The following is a 17,885-nucleotide window of genomic DNA, read 5'->3' as shown; positions in this document are numbered from 1 at the left end:
TGTCATGTTTGACACTTCCATTCATTATTTCTGCAAATCTACATTCATAAGCCTTACAATTGTTAAACTTTTTAGCACATCAGTCTAATCTGTCTCTTAAAATTATGGGGTTTATGGTTCTTGAACATTATGATTTGGGATTTTTTTTTTTTTTTTTTTATCACCAATGCACTCCTTATTTTTCCATAGTTCAGAGAACTATGGAAACATAAGAACCACATGAAATAATTTGTTCACGCCATACCTTAATAACTGTAATTAGTTGCATTTAGTTCTTGTCAAATCAAAGGTTGGGTTTTTTAAATGTATCGTAACTTGATGCAACTGAAGCAAGTTGAATTAAAAAAAAAAAAAGATTATTTTGTATCTTGAGTGGATTTGTGTTTTTCCCAGTTTGTGCCACAGAGTGAATAGTTAGCATCTCCTGGTGATGCTGCGGCTCGTTGAGGTCCAGCTGAGTGGAGGTGAAGAGGCTCGCTCTGCTGCCACTTTCACCGTCTCTTTTATGCTCTCTTCTCCCCTCCCTCCATTTCGGCATATCTCGCTGGCTCCGTCGCCACAGCAACTAAAGGCACTGGAGGGTGTGTGTGTGTTTGAAGTGTGTGTGGGGGTGTAGGGGGTTTGCTGGATGGTTGGCTCTGTGGGTGCGGGGGCTCGTAGTCGCCTAGTTGCCATGGCTATCTCCACTGAGTGGCAACTACAGCTGGACCTCCATCTCCTCTTCGCTGCTTCTCTGAGGAGGAAGTGCTATAACTTCCCCGCCCAGGAAATGGCTTTCCTGCAGTCCGTTGCTATGCCAACCGAATCCAGCGGCTGCCTTGTGCTAAAAAGAGTGCAATGATTGCATTGTTCAGCTGCTGCCCCCCTTCAACACACCATGCCTTCTTATCTCCCATCACTCATCAATCTATCCATCTACCTTTTGATCTCCGCATCAGATTGTTCTCCATCTCTCATCCTCCCTTCTCTTATTTCCGTCTCTGAATTTGCCAGAAGAGCGCTCCAGCAGCATCACTGTCAGACTGGGAGGAGGTTCTTACCCCCTTCTCCTCCTCCCCCTCCACCCCTGACACACATCCACACACGCCGCTCCAAACAAACCACTGGGTACCTTGCTGGAGGCTGCAGGCGTTTCAGGCTTGAAACAATCTAATGGTGCACAAAAGGCGTTTCTACGTGCGTGCGCGCCGCTTCACTTTCCGTACGAGGGAGAGGGAAGGAGAGGAGGAAGAGAGAGAGGAAGGCGGAGGGAGCAAACGTGAGTGAAAGTGTTGTCAGCCATTTTTGTCATCTTTTTTTCCCATTTTTTCTGCTTTCTTATCGGCGCACTGCTGCTCCCTGACTGGAGATGTGACAGTCAAAATGAAGCAGGCTGTTAATCACTTGGATAAAAAAAAGAATCTTTTTTTATAATTCGTATCCATCTTCCTCTGTGTGGTTTTTATAATCCAGCTGGAATAAACGCAGGAGGTGTCGCTGCTTTGGAGAGCCGGATCGGGCCAAGAACAGCGGATACTCCCAAAACTATCAAGCAGAGACGGTACAGCTGAGGGAGAAGGGGGGTCGGGTTGTTGAAGATGAGGGGAAATCAGGTCTGGGATGTTAGACGTTAGCCCGGTGAACATTTTTTCATTATGAAACCATTAGCACCATCAGACAGCAATGGAGTCCCGAGCCAGCAAGATAAAACCCCGGTAAGTAGCCTATCGATGTGCATCCTCTTTTTCTTTTTTTTTTCCTCTCCCCTCATCATTTATGACCCTGTAGATATGATTACCGGCCCTGTAATGGACGTGCATCGGACTTCTATTGAGTCTGTGCAGGATGAATGAAGGCAGGGCAGACCAAGGACGCGATCAGAGGCTGATCGTTGCCCCCGTTGAGTCTCAGATGTGTGTCAGTGTGTTGTACTAGAAACGGCCGCCATGTGCTGTCAATGACGCGTGCAAACACACTCACAGATGCTTAATAACACTAGCTGCACGCAATGATTTATATATTATCTAAAATAAATAAATATAATTTGTTTTTATTAGCATCATCAGTGACATGAAGGTTGTGCTTAGAGGAATATCTGCGATTTAAATGCTGTTAGATGGGAGCTCTGGCTGTTTAAAGAACGACGCCTCTGCCCTCGTTTTGCACGAAGGTGTCAGTAGTTGGATGTGAATCCTCTAGAAGTAGCCATGACAATAAACACTGTTTTACATTGGAGGAAAATCACAGTGGACGTTTACATTCAGTTTCCATTTAAAAACACTGATAAGAAGGATCAGAAATCCATAAGTAAATCCTTTTTTGTATTTTTTTACCGGCTGAAATTGTTTGATCCACCGCTCCTTTGCTGGTGGCGCTGTCCATGGTGCTGAAAGCAACCTGCAGCTCCAGCAGACACTCTGAGAGGCCTGACACCATCTGCACTTGAACAGTAAACGGATTGATCGACTGTCAGTGCCGCTGGCATCACTCACCCCGCGACCACACGCAGACACGCACTCAAGCACATGCAAACAGCAGGCTGTACATCTTTTTGATGGACGGTGCCTGGTTTGCAGAGCACATATGCTGTGGAGGGGGGGAAAAATCACCTTAATATTCCTGTAATTGCTGTAAATGTGTCACTGCTGATGAGTTATCTCAGCCGCTTTTCTCACAGTTTTCGCTGTTCCCCTCAGGGAGGCCTGCAGGATACCAAAGCTTCTGACATGCTTTGCATGATATAATGCTCAGTATGAATTTTTAAAACTGTTGCCAATGTATAAAAATCTTTGTATAAATAACTTTTTTTTTCTTGTGTGCTAAAATGTCTGTAATCATAATGGTCTGGAAATGTGGAAACTTGCTTTCTAATAAATTTTTAATTATTAATATACCATTTATATCTTATTTTAGTTTCAGATTTGACCAAAAAGTGAACAACAATCCCAACAAAAGATAAAAAAAAAACTAAAATAGTCATTCTTTTTTTTCTGACTTTTTGTCTATATGGTATTTGCACACAAATGAGGGCTTTTGTAAACAACAATTTATCTCAGCAGGATACCCCCCCAATGGGCTAACAGATCCTATTACAGTAATGGCATCATAATGTTTTTCCCATCAGCATTTGCTGCCATGACAGTAATGCCATGGCTCCTTATCTTACCCATTAACACCTGTGATTTCCATTTCTAGTGTAGCTTTTTACTGCAACAGTGGGAAAACCATCACAATTAAGTTACTGTTGATTTTTCTTTTTTTTTTTTAGCATCCTTTAGTTTTTAGTGATGTCATTTTTTTCAAATGCAATACATAAAAAAACACATTTCTGCTAAAAGTGTTGATTCTGATCATGTTGATTTTGTCAGTATCCGCTTATTTATTTTAACTAAAATTATTTATATTATATATTATGTTTTGCACCAGTTACACAAAGCTTTAAACTGCTGATGTTAGTATTACCCATTTCCTTCTTCCTATTTCAACTTTCTGAAAAAAAAGTCATTAAATTACTCACTTCATTTTGTTGAAAATATATTTCACAAAATAAAGGACAGGGTTTTCCAACGTTCTGCTTGAGGCCAAACTCTGATTTATTAGGTTTTATTAGGTTGTTATTAAATCATTCCCTATTCAATGTCTGTACTTGTCAGTATCAGAGTTAATGTCTGTGATCGAAAGAGCAGCTGGTGTCACACAGCTTTGCAGTTGGACACAATTTCGGAACAAAAACAAAATCACCACAGTTTAGACAATTTCAACTTTCTTTAGCAATTGATGTTACCGGTTGTAACATCCACCAGTAACATCCAACAAGATTAAAGTAAGCAATTAGAGATTGCCTTTTTATTCTAAATTCAGACTCTTCAAATGGGAAAAAGAGAGCAATTTGCTTTAGTAACTCTAATAAGCACCTCAGTGACAGAACTGAAGAGTTTTGTCAGCACAACCTATTAGTGGTTATGATGGTGCATTCTGTAATCGGAAAAAGATTAGATTTTTAGATTGTGTGTCAAGTTTACAATTCCTGTCACCCCTCTAATCTATGTTAATCTGTTGTAAATTGTGGAGAGCGTTATCAAATTCAAGGACCCATTCAGGGCTTATACACACATAGTCAATTCTTTATAAAAACAAATGTTTTCATAAATCATTTAAAAACATATTGTGTACATATCTGTTTCATCCACATGGACAAATCCACACTTGAGTGTTGTTTCAAACATGCCAAAGCCATATGGGGCAGTGTAGAGCAAAGCTAAAACGTCAGCGAACCGATTGGTTCAATTGTACCACGACTTCATGTTGGGATTTAAACATCGCACCAGAAGGTTAATTTAAACACTGTCAATTGGAAATCATGTCAAAGCAGGTTTGTGGGTATTTTGGCCCATTATTTGTGGCAGACTACAATGTGTGGGAAATCTCTCTTTTTTTTTTTTTCATATACACGCTCACACACAAAAATACAGAGTTTTCTCAAATCTGATAATGAGCTACGTTGTAGCCATAGCTGCCCTGGGAAAGACTAACAAAAGTGTTTGGCTGAAATTTAATCGGCATCACTGGGTTCAGCAGGCAAACCGGGGGAAGAATCTTCTTGCTCAAGGACACGACTGACACTGTCGATCCAGTAATTCCACTTGGCCAAAGTTTTACAACTTGTAGCATGTTTAATCATTGTGGAGTAAAAAGTATTTTCTTCATGATAAATAGCGTGACTCGCTTTGTGTGGGCCTGACCGATGGAGATGTAGAAAGTGAAGGAAAAGCCCAGAGAGCGTATCAGACCCATTTAATCAGACGCCCTGCCAACAGGATTTTAATCTCCTGATCCCAAAGGCTCAGGAAAGCGAGAAGCTGCTGCCTTGGTGAGAGAATCTGAATGTGCTCTCAGTTGCCATTTATTAGCTAGTGTAGTGTTTTAATAAAATCTAACAGCACATTCAAATGACTTGAATGACATAGTGTCGCCTTAATTTAAACCAGCTGCAGGAATAAAATCACCATTAAAATGTCTTCTAGGTCTAAATCTCTGTTTAAGAAGTTTTATTTTCCCTTTTGATGGAATGATGGAGGGTAGCAGGATAGATTCACTGACTGCATGCAAGCAGTAAAGAGATTGAGAGGCAGCCAGTATTTCTACCCAGCAATGTAGGTCATTAGGTCTGTAATGTAATTTAAGGAGCACCACATCTGCTCACATGTAAGCAGAACTGAGAGTTGTGGCTCAAGCTTTAGAGCGATGCCTAATCCCCCCGTGACGCCTGATTGGACGTATTTTCAGCCCGTGGTCCTGCGGAGCTCATTTGTTTTCAAGAGAGTGTTGAATTTAAAGCACAACGGAGCAGAGAAACAGCTCAGATGACAAATTCATGATGTAGTTCATGTTTATTATATCGTTAACATGTTTAAACTGCAGAATTAAAGTATGGATTTTTCAATCAATCAGAGCTCACAACAAAGAGTAGATGTTGGGCCTCATGGCTGTATACTTATTGGATAAGCCTAATGAGCATGTCATTGTTTCACTGGCATCCAGTTTGACCCAGTCTCCTGCATTCCAAGGGGCCGGAGAGGTCAACCAGCACCACATGCTCAAAGACTGAATGGACGTTGGCTTATTGACCGACAGACGGATGACCTAAATGAGTGGAGAGAAAGGATTACTTGTTTATTATCCGTTTGCTTTATCCGCCTCCCCTGCTCTCACTTTGTTCCTCACATGCATCTGTCACTTATGTGAAACTCTTTAACACGATGATCTGCAAACTTTGTGTCACATGGACCACAATCGACCAAAAGTTACATGTGGATGTGTACTAACAGAAAACATGAACAAACTTGCTCAATAAAAACAAAGGATGCAGTTTTTTAATCAAACGGATAAAGTGCCGTAGTCAGATTTGTGTAGGCAATGTGAATGTTTGCCTTAATAGAAAGGCATACAGTATGCACATTTTTTTGGAGTATTCTATGTTCTTTGCTTGGAAGAATTTAGTCTATTATCATTGATGATAAGATTTGTCACTCTATATATCTATTAAAGTGCTTGCCTGTAGATTTGGCTGCAGCAAGGCATGCTTTTTGGTAAAATTTATTGGCTACATCTGGTCAGAAAGCAAGAAGTGTAGTTGTTAAAATGCTGTTGCCCTTATTCATAAAAAAGGAAAAGGTCTCCATGTGCATATACTACTTGTTTTACCAGGGGCAAAATTTCTATCATTCTTTGTTTGTTCAAAATCTCCATTTTGAACAAACCAAACTCTCAGTTAGCCATTTCTTAATATCTGACAGACAACACAGTGGGTTTAATGATTTATGTCATGCTGAGCTGTTTACACTGTGGTACAGCTGGATTTCTTCCATGCAAGTCATTTCCTCAGAAAATGACTAAGAAGGATAGCAGGATCATGATTGTGCCTGCAGCACAACCCTGAGGGACTCCACAGGAATGGCTAATAGGCTGATCACTTCCAGGTTCGAGGATCATATGTAAATAAAAACTCCATTTGTCCACTCAGTAACTTGCATATACAATAAAAATGTTTCAATATAAAATGTGAAATATTGTAACAGTTCAACCTTTTGTGAAAAAGCATAAGCATAAAGCAAACATGCAAAATAAAAAGATATTTTGTTTATTCCAACATAATACATAAATGGCATAATTAATACATAGTTGCAGGTTAATCATTAGGTCCCTAAAACAGCTTGAAGACTATCTGTTCAGAAATCTAAATGTCATTTAACTTTAAATAACATGAAGTGTTATCTCATAGATTCCAGCGTGAATTTCCTGTCAGGTCTAAACTTGAGTATTTTGTATTACTCTGTAAAAAACTGTGATGTGATGAGATTATTGGCTTATTTATGGAGAGACAACAGTAGAATCATCAGCGTTGCCCAGCCAGTGGTATTAATGTGGAGGCTTTCACATGGCCGTCCACCAACCGCAGCCTGAGGGGGTTAGCGACTGACTGGGTCCTCCGGTCGACCATTTTGGTTAGTGCAGCCAGCCAGATAATTAAACGTGATGGAAATCTTTGACACACTGTAATCACATCACACCTCAGTGCTGCGAGAACTCCACTGTCTGGCTCCCAGTCTCTTGTCGCTGACACAGAAAGGCACTTTGTGAATTGATACGTCTAATTTTTCCACATTTTCCCCTCACAGCAGCTCAGAAATAAATTGCTTTCTGAAACAGCTCTGTTCAACGACTCTTCCAAGATCTTCAGTTTCTTTGTCACTTTGTTGGCAGACTTAAGCAAAACCAGCCTCCAGTGTGTGAAAAACTGATTCGCCAACATCCAAAAACCCCATAATGAAGCCATAATTAAAGACCTGCAATCAGAAACTCAACTCAATGTTTTTCTTTTCATTTCATTAGCCTTACCCATTTTAAACAGCTGGTATGGAAAATTAGCCTGTTTTTATGTTTAGGGAAAGATTTAAACAAATGAAAAAGAAATTCAAACTTTAAACTCAAACAGCTTGGAGGAGACTAAATCAAATCTTCTCCAGATGTTTACATCTGGTTCCAACTTTCCAGCCTCTTGATGAGTAAAGTTGGTTCATTAAAGCAGACCGATTTGAGTTTTGGGGGATTTAAATCTAAAATTAATGATCTGCCACAGCCAAAAGTTAGGTTGAAAAGGGCTCAGAGAAAATGATCCCACTTCCAAGTATTAAATAAATAAATGTTTGGTAAATAAAACATATGGAATATAAAATATTCACATAATACAGACACCATGGACCAGTTTCTTCTCTCCCCCACTTGACTAATCAGATATGATGGATTTATTTAAAAAATACTAGGCTGCTTTTGATAACCAGAATTAGTTTTGCTGTTGTTTAATAACCCAGCTAAATTAAAATGGAAGAAAATCATGAAGCAGTTGCATTTCTGGAGGTTGTAAGTGTATTTGTTGTTTCTGATGTATTTTAAATTTCAGATTCATCTCCATAGAGAAGTGGGTTGGCCCATTTGCACTATTTTTAATTACAGCTGCTACTTTATGCAGCATCAATTACTCAGAGGGGTTTCCCCCATTACTGTTTTGTGTTTGTTTAGTTTATTCAGCTTGTGAAGCATTAATTAGAGAATTTTCTTCTATCATAAAAATATTTTTTTTTCTGCATTTGAGCACCATTTTAATAAAAATACCCAATTATTTTCAGATTGGATTTTTGACACTATAATAGCTATTTTGTTCAGAGTCTGAGCCCCTGGAGAGTTTATTTTGTCAGATTTGTTCCTCTTTTAGTTTTACATAATAAGAGTTTTAGTAAACTCTTAAATTGATGACTTGAGGCAAAATCTGGCAGGCACAATTATTTTTATGTTAAAGTTTTAAAGTATATCCCTTTTTGGCGTTTACTGTGTTATAATACCACATTGTATAGAAACAAGAACTTTTTCAGAATCTCAGATTTTAGAAGTTTTGTTCTGTTGATGTTGCGTAATTACATCTAAAAGATTATTACCGAGTTTTTTGGGGGTTTTTGGCTGTTATTTTTTACAATTAAAGGTTGGAATGACAACGTTTTCTTAGGGTCTTTCAAGTACATAAATCTTTAACGAAATTGTCCCAGTTTTAAACCAAAAGTCTTATATGTCCAGATTTACTTTATAGGTCTTAAAACTATTTAATTCAAAATGACTTAAATAATCCCAAAGGGAAGTCAAATTTTGTTACGTGTATAGTTTTTTTCAAAGACTTGCTGTAGATGCTGATAGTTTTGGAAAGGGAGAATCTTCTGTAGCGGTCTGTGTTGCAGCGGGTTTGATTAACTTCTGACTAAACACATCAGAGTCTCCATTTTGTTTGCATTTGTGGAGAAGGAAGTTGCACTCAGTATCTTTTTTTTTAGAGGTTTTTGTGTCATTTCCTTTAGTGGTTCTTGGTGCAGTGCCTCTTCAGGTGAGGAGGGGAACAGGTTGCTCAAAGCATTTATTTTGTTTAACACAGTGCTGTGTGAAAGAAAACCACAGCAGCTAATGTTATAACAAATGTTGCAGTTTTGTTCTCAATCAAACCCAATCTACCGGTCTATCAGATGTGAAAACAGATTAAAAGTTGTAAAAGTTATGGAGCCCAGCTTTAGAAGACCAGAGCTGAAACACAAGTCATCAGTAATTTTAAATTATGTTCCATAATTTATTTTTGTATCTAATTAAACCTCATGAAACTTATAGAAACCCAGCATAAAACCATCAATTTCATCTTTCACGTCCCCACACACTGGAGCCAAGTTCGTGGCAGTCACCATGTGTGTTAGCGCTCGACCAGAGGTGGCTGCTGGGCTGACTGACACTGACCATGTGTGTGTATGTTGTGTGTATGTATGTGTGTGTGCGCAGCTCCCTGCAGACTTCAGCAGACTGCACCTGGCCGACGGCTTACACCCACAGGTGACCCACGTCTCGTCCAGCCACTCAGGATGTAGTATCACCAGTGACTCTGGAAGCAGCAGCCTGTCAGACATTTACCAGGTAAGGCCTCCGCTCACCGGCCCTGGACCCCCAGCCAGGCCCAGGTAGTGTAGAGTCACACCACGAATGTCTCGGTCTGAACTATCACACTTTTCTCTGAGGAATTGCGTAAAATAACATTTGAGATGGATGAAACGAACCTTAAATACGAGCATAAATGTAATCAGAATCGAGCTGAAGTTGGAAAATGTCCTTGTGGCGAGCTGACATCCATCCCTGTGTGAAGTCTCCATAATCTTTTTAAGCAGAACATTTTTCCAGCGTAATTCAAAGGTTTTGCTGGTGGAGCGGCTACAGGACTCTGACAGCGGAGCGGCGCTGCTCTGCAGGTGGCGAGCAGATAGGTTGGATGCTGCCAAGCAGGTGGTCCAGCCCACATCCTGCCTGCCTCCATCTCTGCCTTTTCATCACTTTAAAGCCAGAAGCACACAAGTCCTGCAGAGTTGGCAACTCTTATGATATAAATGCCTAAAATCTTTCACTAACCTTTTAGTGATTTACCTTTTCCTCATGTTCAGATGGTACATGAAGCCTAATAAATTTCAGCAAAATAGTGGTGAACTAAATATCCAGCTTAGAGAGACACACATCTGCCAAATGTCATGACTATAGACTTCCCCCAAAACCTGAAGCTAATCCTCTTAGCAGCACACAGCCGCCCCATCGGACCTGCTGCGTTCCTGTTTGTTTTGTATCCCTGTGACTTCCCACATTCAGTCACATTCTCTTTGTTTATCCCTGACCTCTTGCTGGTTCTGTTCTGGTTCTGGTTGTTGGGTTGCAGCTGAATGTTTTCATCATATCACAGGATTCTGTGAGTGGATGCCAGGCCTTGTTGTAGATGACTGCAGCAGGTTAAACAGGCTTTACTGTCTGTAGTCTGGTCTGATCCGGGTCTCAGTGCCATCTGCTCACAGCTCTGAGACAGGATCTGGGTTTTCCTCTGTCACAGTCACAAACACTGTCCTCTGCTGTTGTCTTCGTCCTGTAAACTTTTAACACTTCAGTTGAGTTTCTTCCTTTGTTTTACCTTCTATGTTTGATTAATCTCTGCTGAACTCTTGATTGATCTGTTTTCCCCATACGTGCAGCTTTGTTGGAAATTATAAAAAAAATTAAATAATGACCTATGATTATTAAATAGACAACTGTTTAATAGCCCATTTAGCACGCTTTTTATAAGTCCAAAACTGAATCCTGTTTCAGTTTTCAGACCTTTGCTGTTTGCCACCGAAACACCAAAGGTCATCCTTGACCTTTGCTGTTTCGGTAGCAAATGATGTGAGGTTTTATATATATATATATATATATAGAGAGAGAGAGAGAGAGAGAGAGAGAGAGAGAGAGAGAGAGAGAGAGAGAGAGAGAGAGAGAGAGAGAGAGAGAGAGACTGTATTATAGCCTATTAAAGCTGTCTTGGGCCTGTTGGATGGACTCTTAACTGGCCACACCAGTGGCGTATCTTTAATGTTTAATATCTCAAAATATGTCCAATATAATCACATCAACAGTTTTCAGCCACAGTCTGGCATTTAAATATTTTCTTGATCTTGTGCAACTAAACTGTATTGGCAATATTGTACTAAAAAACTAAATACTTGTGCATTAGATTTATTTTACTTTAGGGCACATTTGGTTCTCTATATTTGTTCTTTCGGAACAACCTTTGAAAGTAATGTATGCTGTGTAGATAAATGTAAATGTCTCAGTTCTCAGTGGAGTTTTTATCCTCTTCTAAATTAGATGCCAAGAGGGGAAGTAAAAACCCTCAGAAATGAGAAGCTGATGAGGTTATTCAGGCTAATCAACTCATGAATTTAAATATTTTTCCAATTAATGTGTTTTCAATGACATAAGAACTGTATAGTCTAGGTTGTATTGTTCTTAGATATTAAACTTCTAATTGTATAGCCCTAACCCATTTCAAAATATTTTACTATCAGAATATTAAAAACATGTATCTTTATAATTGGTGTCATTTCCAATTATTCTCCATAGCAAATAAAGCGAATATAGTAAAATCTAGTTGAAGCGAAGGCCACTATTGTGTCCACTTTGTTTTGATTTTTTGATGTATTTACATTTAGCTTTATATATTTTTAACAAGCCTAGAAAAGAAAGCTGTATGTGACTGCTGCATATTTAGTAGACTGCATACATCACAAATGCTGGCATTTTTTTTAGATGACATCTAAAAGTTCATAGTGTTGTATGAGCTTCCTGGAAGACTCCCTTCCCACTTACTCAGTGAAATGTTGTACCCACTACCTGCATAAAGTGACTGGTTAACCATAGAAAAAGGGATTCAGTCTAACTGCTGTGGTCATTTCCTAATGATGTAAAAATGCAAAAAGGAACTATCAATTGTTTCGTTTAATTTGCTCTTTCCTTCAAAATTCTGACAACTTACGTTTTTGTCATTATATGAGCAATAGCAGAAAATTCTAACATCTTCCTCCAACATGTGTATGATGTCACATAGGTGATGCTAATCCTTTTGCTGCTACTCCATTTGGTTGCTTTTCTAAGGTTCTCGAGTTGTAAACAGATAAGCATGCTGCTTCGCGTTTATTAGTTTGATGCTGTGATGAGAGCTGCTGAGCAAACTGGGAGCAGGTTATTGATGGGAGCTCTGAGTGATCGAACAACATGGCCTCTCTGCTGCAGCTGCTGTAAAATCCACATCCTGGGACTGGAGTGGAGCGCCCCCGCATCATTGGCGCGTCACTGCCAGCATGGCCGACTGTTTGTATGTGAATAAATCATGATATTGGTCCTTTGAAAGCATTGATCCAAGAATAGCCTGCATGAAATATTAACAGCGTGCTGACTCTTAATGCTCGCTTCAGTTTTTGAGGTTTTCATACATGCTTAATGTACATAAGAAAACAAAAACACATAATTTTAGTGCAGTATTTTGTCCAAACTGTAGCGAACCCGGTGACCTTCCAGTTGCAGTAATGTTGACATTAATGCGTAATGCTCTCCATCTTGCATCCAGCATCATCTCTGCAGACATCAGTTTGGCTCCGCCCACCAGATTTTGCACCAATGGAGGCCAAATGGCTAGTCAGACGCTGAATCATTAATGAGCCTTTTCCACATGGCGTTTGAGGAGAAATGACTGGGTACGTCTGAGCATTTAAAAATGAAAAGCAGAGCGGCAGTCTGGGAGGCGACAATGCGTCTGGCTCGGAGATATTGTGGACAGTTTGCTCAAGCAGCCTGTTCTGCTCTTGTTGTTAAAACGGCTAAAGCTGAACTGCGTTTTGTGGTAAGATTTCTTATCGAGTACCATCAGAACTGACGTTTTGTGTGGTCCAGAAGAACAAATTGCAGCGCTCATGCACGGGTATCTGCTTCACCTTCTCTCATCTTAGCTGGCTATGCACATATTTTATCTTTTGCTTTCAAGGAACAGGATCTGGCTGCAAGGCAGGCCGTGGAGTTCTGTTGAGGGGGAGGAGAGAAGAAAGTTAGGATTTAATTAGCTTGTTACTATGCATAGCAGCCTGCTTGATATGCTGACTCTCTTATACTGTATTCAATGCCTCATGTCACAAGATGGTTTGAATCTCAGTGTTTGATATGAAACGCGACTTTGCAGATGATGTTTGTGCTGGAGAACAGCTTCAGCTTGCATGTCAGCTGTAAAGCTTCTGGTCATTAATTAAATGACGAGCATCCAGATGATTGCTTCAAGTTGGTCTCTGATGGAGTCACAGTGTCCCGCAGCGCGCTTTTTGCTCCACACACACTCAACCTTTTATCCGTTTGCTCCCATCAGGCCACAGAGAACGAGCCAGGCGACATGGACCTCAGCGGCCTGCCTGAGACTGCAGTGGACTCCGAGGAGGACGATGACGAGGAGGACATCGAGCGAGCCTCCGACCCCCTGATGAGCCGGGATATCGTCCGGGACTGCCTGGAGAAGGACCCCATGGACCGGACGGATGATGACATAGGTGAGCCACTGGGGTTGGCTTTTACTTCAACATTTTCAGTCCTGGAGCCACATTTCATGTCATTTTTCATTTTATTTATTTTTACTTTATTTTTTTGTTTTATTTCATTACTCAATAATAAATATGAGTAAATCATGTCAGATTTACACCAGTCCACCCTTTTCACTTCTGATATTGATATCTGAGGTTTAGTATCGGCCGATACCAATCCGAGACAGAAAAACTGTTCTGAAATATTTATTTTTTTGAACACAGTTTCCCTGGGTTCTGAGAATGAGGTCACCCAGAGCACAAAGCATGGTATCGGACTGAATAGATCTTCTCTTTGTCACATTGTCTCTGATGCCCAATCTAGAAGTGCTTTCATCAGGACCAATACAGATACTAATATCACATCGATGTACAGCTTGTTCACATAACAACTAAAGGAAATCATGAATGAAATGGAACAGAAAGAAGTATAAACTTATAAGTTCTGCTCCCCATTTACAAAAATAAAACCAGATATTCAGCTCAGATGACTATTGCAGGCATATTTCAAATAAACAATAAAATATACAAACTTATTCAAATGCCATATTGCTTCATCATAATAATTTTCACATTTTTATTAATTTCAGAAAGGGGTTTAGATAGTTTTATCTCACTGTCAAGATTGTTGCACATAAACTGGCACCTTTAACTGAAATGCATCTTTCCATCATTGGGGTCGTGAATCGACGTTTTGTACATAAAATTAGTTTACCTGTAAAAATTAGTTTAACTGTAAAATTAGTTTAACTGTAAGAGTCATGAGTAGTTTAACTTCCACTCATGACTCTTAGGAGTTTCAAATGTTCAGCACAAATTCTCACATATGGAACAATTAGTGAATCATACAAACTATACATGACCTTTTTGTTTGGTAATTCTCTTATCCTATTTACAACAGCATTTTTTTTTTTATTTGAACTTTCATGTGATTTGTATGACATTCCCATGACACATATTCATCAGTAAGCACATTTAAACACTTAATTCAATATTCTCAATGAAATTTTTGGGTGTCCCAGGCACTCATCTCCTTTTCCTGGTTCGTAATAAAAGCCACTTATTATTCAGATGAGCCACAGTAAACATCCACGGCTGTGATATTGGCTTTCGAGTAATTCTCAAAGCCACATCATGCTTTTCGTATCATATCCCTTAAAGCTATGACTCAACTCCAGCTCTGATGATAGGCGTGTTTAAAAAACGAAGTACACAGAGTCGGTCGGGGCTTAGCAGCTGATGTGGACTTTGGGTGAGGATGATGCATTGGATGCAGAGAGAGAAGGAGCGAGCGCCAGCCCTTCCCCCTCTCTCCATCCGCTGATCTCCTTGCTGCGCCCCCATTGCCTCCCTCCCTCTGCCAGGAGGCTTTTCTAGGTCACTCCAGCACATCCTCTCGCCTCACCTCTCCCAGCACATTAAACTTTCAGCGATATCGCAGCTTCACACACAACGCTGTTTCCATGCCAAGCCTAGGTCAGCCGGTGTACTAGACTGCTGCTGGTCAAGACCAAGGCGGAAGATTTCCTGGACGTTTTTCTCCATTGACTGTCATTAGTAATACAAGAGAATAATTACGGCTTTTAAGCAATTATACATGCAAAGTTCGCTTATTGTAGTTTTTTATTCTGTTTATAAAATATTAAAATTAGTATTACAAGCTTCATCCTGGATAGATATGTTAAAGAACAAAACTGGCATCCATGTAGGTGAAGCTCAACATTATGGAGAAAATGCACATAGTGAGTTAAAAACTGATTAGAGATTCTGAATAACTTTTTTTATTGTATGTCCACAAATATAAAACTGAAGATGCATGATGTGATCTGAATGCTTTTATTTTAAATAAAAAGAAATAATGAACGTGCTCCTAAGTGACTATTTACATTTGCTCCTCTCAGAGTTGTACACAAGATGATATGAGAAGGTCTGTCCTAATTTAAAGCAAAATCTTCCTATGCTGATCATAATAAAAGTTTGGTTGTAAAAATACAAGTACTTTATGTTGTACTTCACATTTTCCAATGTAAGAAAATTATTTTTTTTTTAAATGTGTCATTCTTATAACAGATGAACAAATTAACTTTTCTCAGTTTTTCTTAGGAATTTTTCTGATTTTAATTCAGCTTGAAGGAATGATGAGTAGTAGACTCTCAAAAAGTCACAATGTGATTAGTCAGCCATTATTTTTGACCTCTCAGATGATTATATCAATAGAATTGATATTTGCCATAATAGGATTCCTCTGCTGGCCCCATGATGATTGTGGTGACGATCGGGTCTTCTTGTGGTGGGGAGGTGCTGGAGCACGCTGACCAGTAGCGCTTCTTCCTTACTCTTTCCCATCAAGGAGTCAAACCTCTTCCAGCGTTTGATGGTTTTCTTCTGAACACCGTCATCTCTTTTTGTCCCTCTTCACAGAGCAATTACTGGAGTTCATGCATCAGCTTCCAGCGTTCGCTAACATGACCATGTCTGTGAGGAGGGAGCTCTGCGCAGTCATGGTGTTCGCCGTGGTGGAGCGAGCTGGCACCATCGTTCTCAATGATGGAGAAGAGGTTTGTGTTGGTGCATTTTTATTCCATGTTCTGTGACCCCTACACACCAGCAGATCTTTTGTTATTTTGTTGGATGTTTTTTTCTGTTCTATTAACCATGAATGGTTCAAGTAGTTTATCTTGGGGTCCTTTTAGGTTCCCTGAGGCACCCAAAGCTGAACAAGCATTTGGTTTGGGTTGCATATTTTCAATGCATTGCACTTGAACAAAAGGATAAAGAATTTATCTCTTAAGGCCTTGATTCAAGAATTAATTAATTTGTTCAGAGAACTTAGACTTTAAGCATATTGTTGCTATTATTGGTTGTCAGATTTTGAAAAATTTATGTAAAAAGCCATATTTTTTCACTAAAAATATATATTTTTTGCTCTAAATCAAGCATGCAGTGGTTCTAACAATGCTAATTTAAGATGGCCTCTTCCCACAGAAGAGAAAAAGAAACCATCTGTTATTCTGCTTTCTTTTTGATAAATGACTTTGACTCATTAAGGAACTCCAGCTGTTGAAAATCCAACCAGGTATCACTTCCGTTTGTAGGTAAACAATCCTATAAAGCATCTTTCTTATATCTGAATTAGGTAAAAGTGCTGTTCACATCAGTTCATAGAATAAGTGAGCATTACATTTACCCTAAAAATAGTAAACAATTATGTAATAAAACCTTAAAAAGAGCAAAAATTAAAAACTACAAGTACGCACAGTATGCAATATTGAAAATAAAATAATATATAATCTAAGACATGTTAATATGGGCATGTTGTATGTATTGAATCGGTTTCTCCATAATTCATGTATATAGTTTTAAGACAAAACAAGTTTGTAAAGATGTTTGAATTTTAAAATCCGTTGGAAGAGTAGAAACCAAACTTAGCATCATGTTTTCTCCTATTGAATCCTGTAGTTTCCCTGTGGAAGCAACAAGATGTTAGAATAATGTGGATGCATAGTTTTTGCATCTACTTTTGTTGGACATCATATTTATTAAATGGAAGTTCTGAAACAATTTTCTGCATAATCTGAAATAGGGCCACAACTAGCTATTATTAGTAATCAATTATTCACACAATTGATGAGAATTAAAAAATTGCCACATTTTGAAGATGTTCATTTTTCCACTTAATCCTATTTTATAGGAAAAAGAAAATGAACTTGTTCTTGCAGAAAACGCCAAAGTAGAATTTTCTTTAATTTGTGATACATTTGTAACATCCTTCAAATGTATCTTAAGAAGTATGTTAGAACATACCTCTAACATCAACACAGCCCTTGACTTACTGACACTCAAGTAGCACATACTTATAAACAAAGAAGATTTCTTAATATTAGGTGCAAAATGTATATATTTTTGGTACAGTTATAATTTGTTGTTCTTTCAGCCAATGATCTTTCCCAGTTAACAATAAATTTACTACTAAATTAGTTGATTATTTCAGTAATTAATTCATCACAGGTAATTGTTTCAGCCCTGAAGTGAAATAAATCTGAAATTGTTCCTGTTTTCTGGCTACAGCTGGACTCGTGGTCTGTGATCCTGAATGGCTCAGTGGAGGTGACCTACCCTGACAGTCGGACAGAGATGCTGTGCATGGGGAACAGCTTTGGTGTGTCTCCAACCATGGAGAAGGAATTTATGAAAGGCGTCATGAGGACCAAGGTGGACGACTGCCAGGTTGGAGCCCAAATTTGAGTTGATCTGTCACACTCTGCTACCATGAACAGCTCCATTTCCTTTGCATTCCAGTGTGCAACACCTGGCAGGAGGCCTGTCATCCTGCATTATTATGTCCCACTGTGCCCTACTTGGGCTGAAATGTTTGCACTCATGACACAGAAAGTTCCTTGCAGCAGTAGC

General features: G+C 39.2%; 1 protein-coding gene across 13 annotated transcripts in view; it reads left to right on the top strand.

Moving 5' to 3' along the window:
* Window positions 1-17,885, top strand: part of LOC129360475 (rap guanine nucleotide exchange factor 2-like) — a 96,286-nt gene that overhangs the window by 63,759 nt on the left and 14,642 nt on the right. For 10 of the 13 annotated variants that reach the window (XM_055030735.1, XM_055030733.1, XM_055030736.1 and 7 more), the window contains 4 exons: window positions 9,349-9,480; window positions 13,268-13,445; window positions 15,897-16,033; window positions 17,544-17,702. In XM_055030735.1, coding sequence (XP_054886710.1) covers window positions 9,349-9,480; window positions 13,268-13,445; window positions 15,897-16,033; window positions 17,544-17,702 — 606 coding nt within the window. Of the gene's footprint in view, window positions 1-1,274; window positions 1,695-9,348; window positions 9,481-13,267; window positions 13,446-15,896; window positions 16,034-17,543; window positions 17,703-17,885 lie in introns of those variants that run through there. The other 3 variants (XM_055030741.1, XM_055030743.1, XM_055030737.1) reach the window with 3 other exon arrangements.

Source organism: Poeciliopsis prolifica, unplaced genomic scaffold (assembly GCF_027474105.1).
Source record: "Poeciliopsis prolifica strain line A6 unplaced genomic scaffold, Auburn_PproV2 SCAFFOLD006, whole genome shotgun sequence".
Classification (NCBI taxonomy): Eukaryota; Metazoa; Chordata; class Actinopteri; order Cyprinodontiformes; family Poeciliidae; genus Poeciliopsis; species Poeciliopsis prolifica.
Note: the sequence above shows the minus strand (reverse complement) of the source record. Positions and strands in the feature narration are given on the sequence as shown.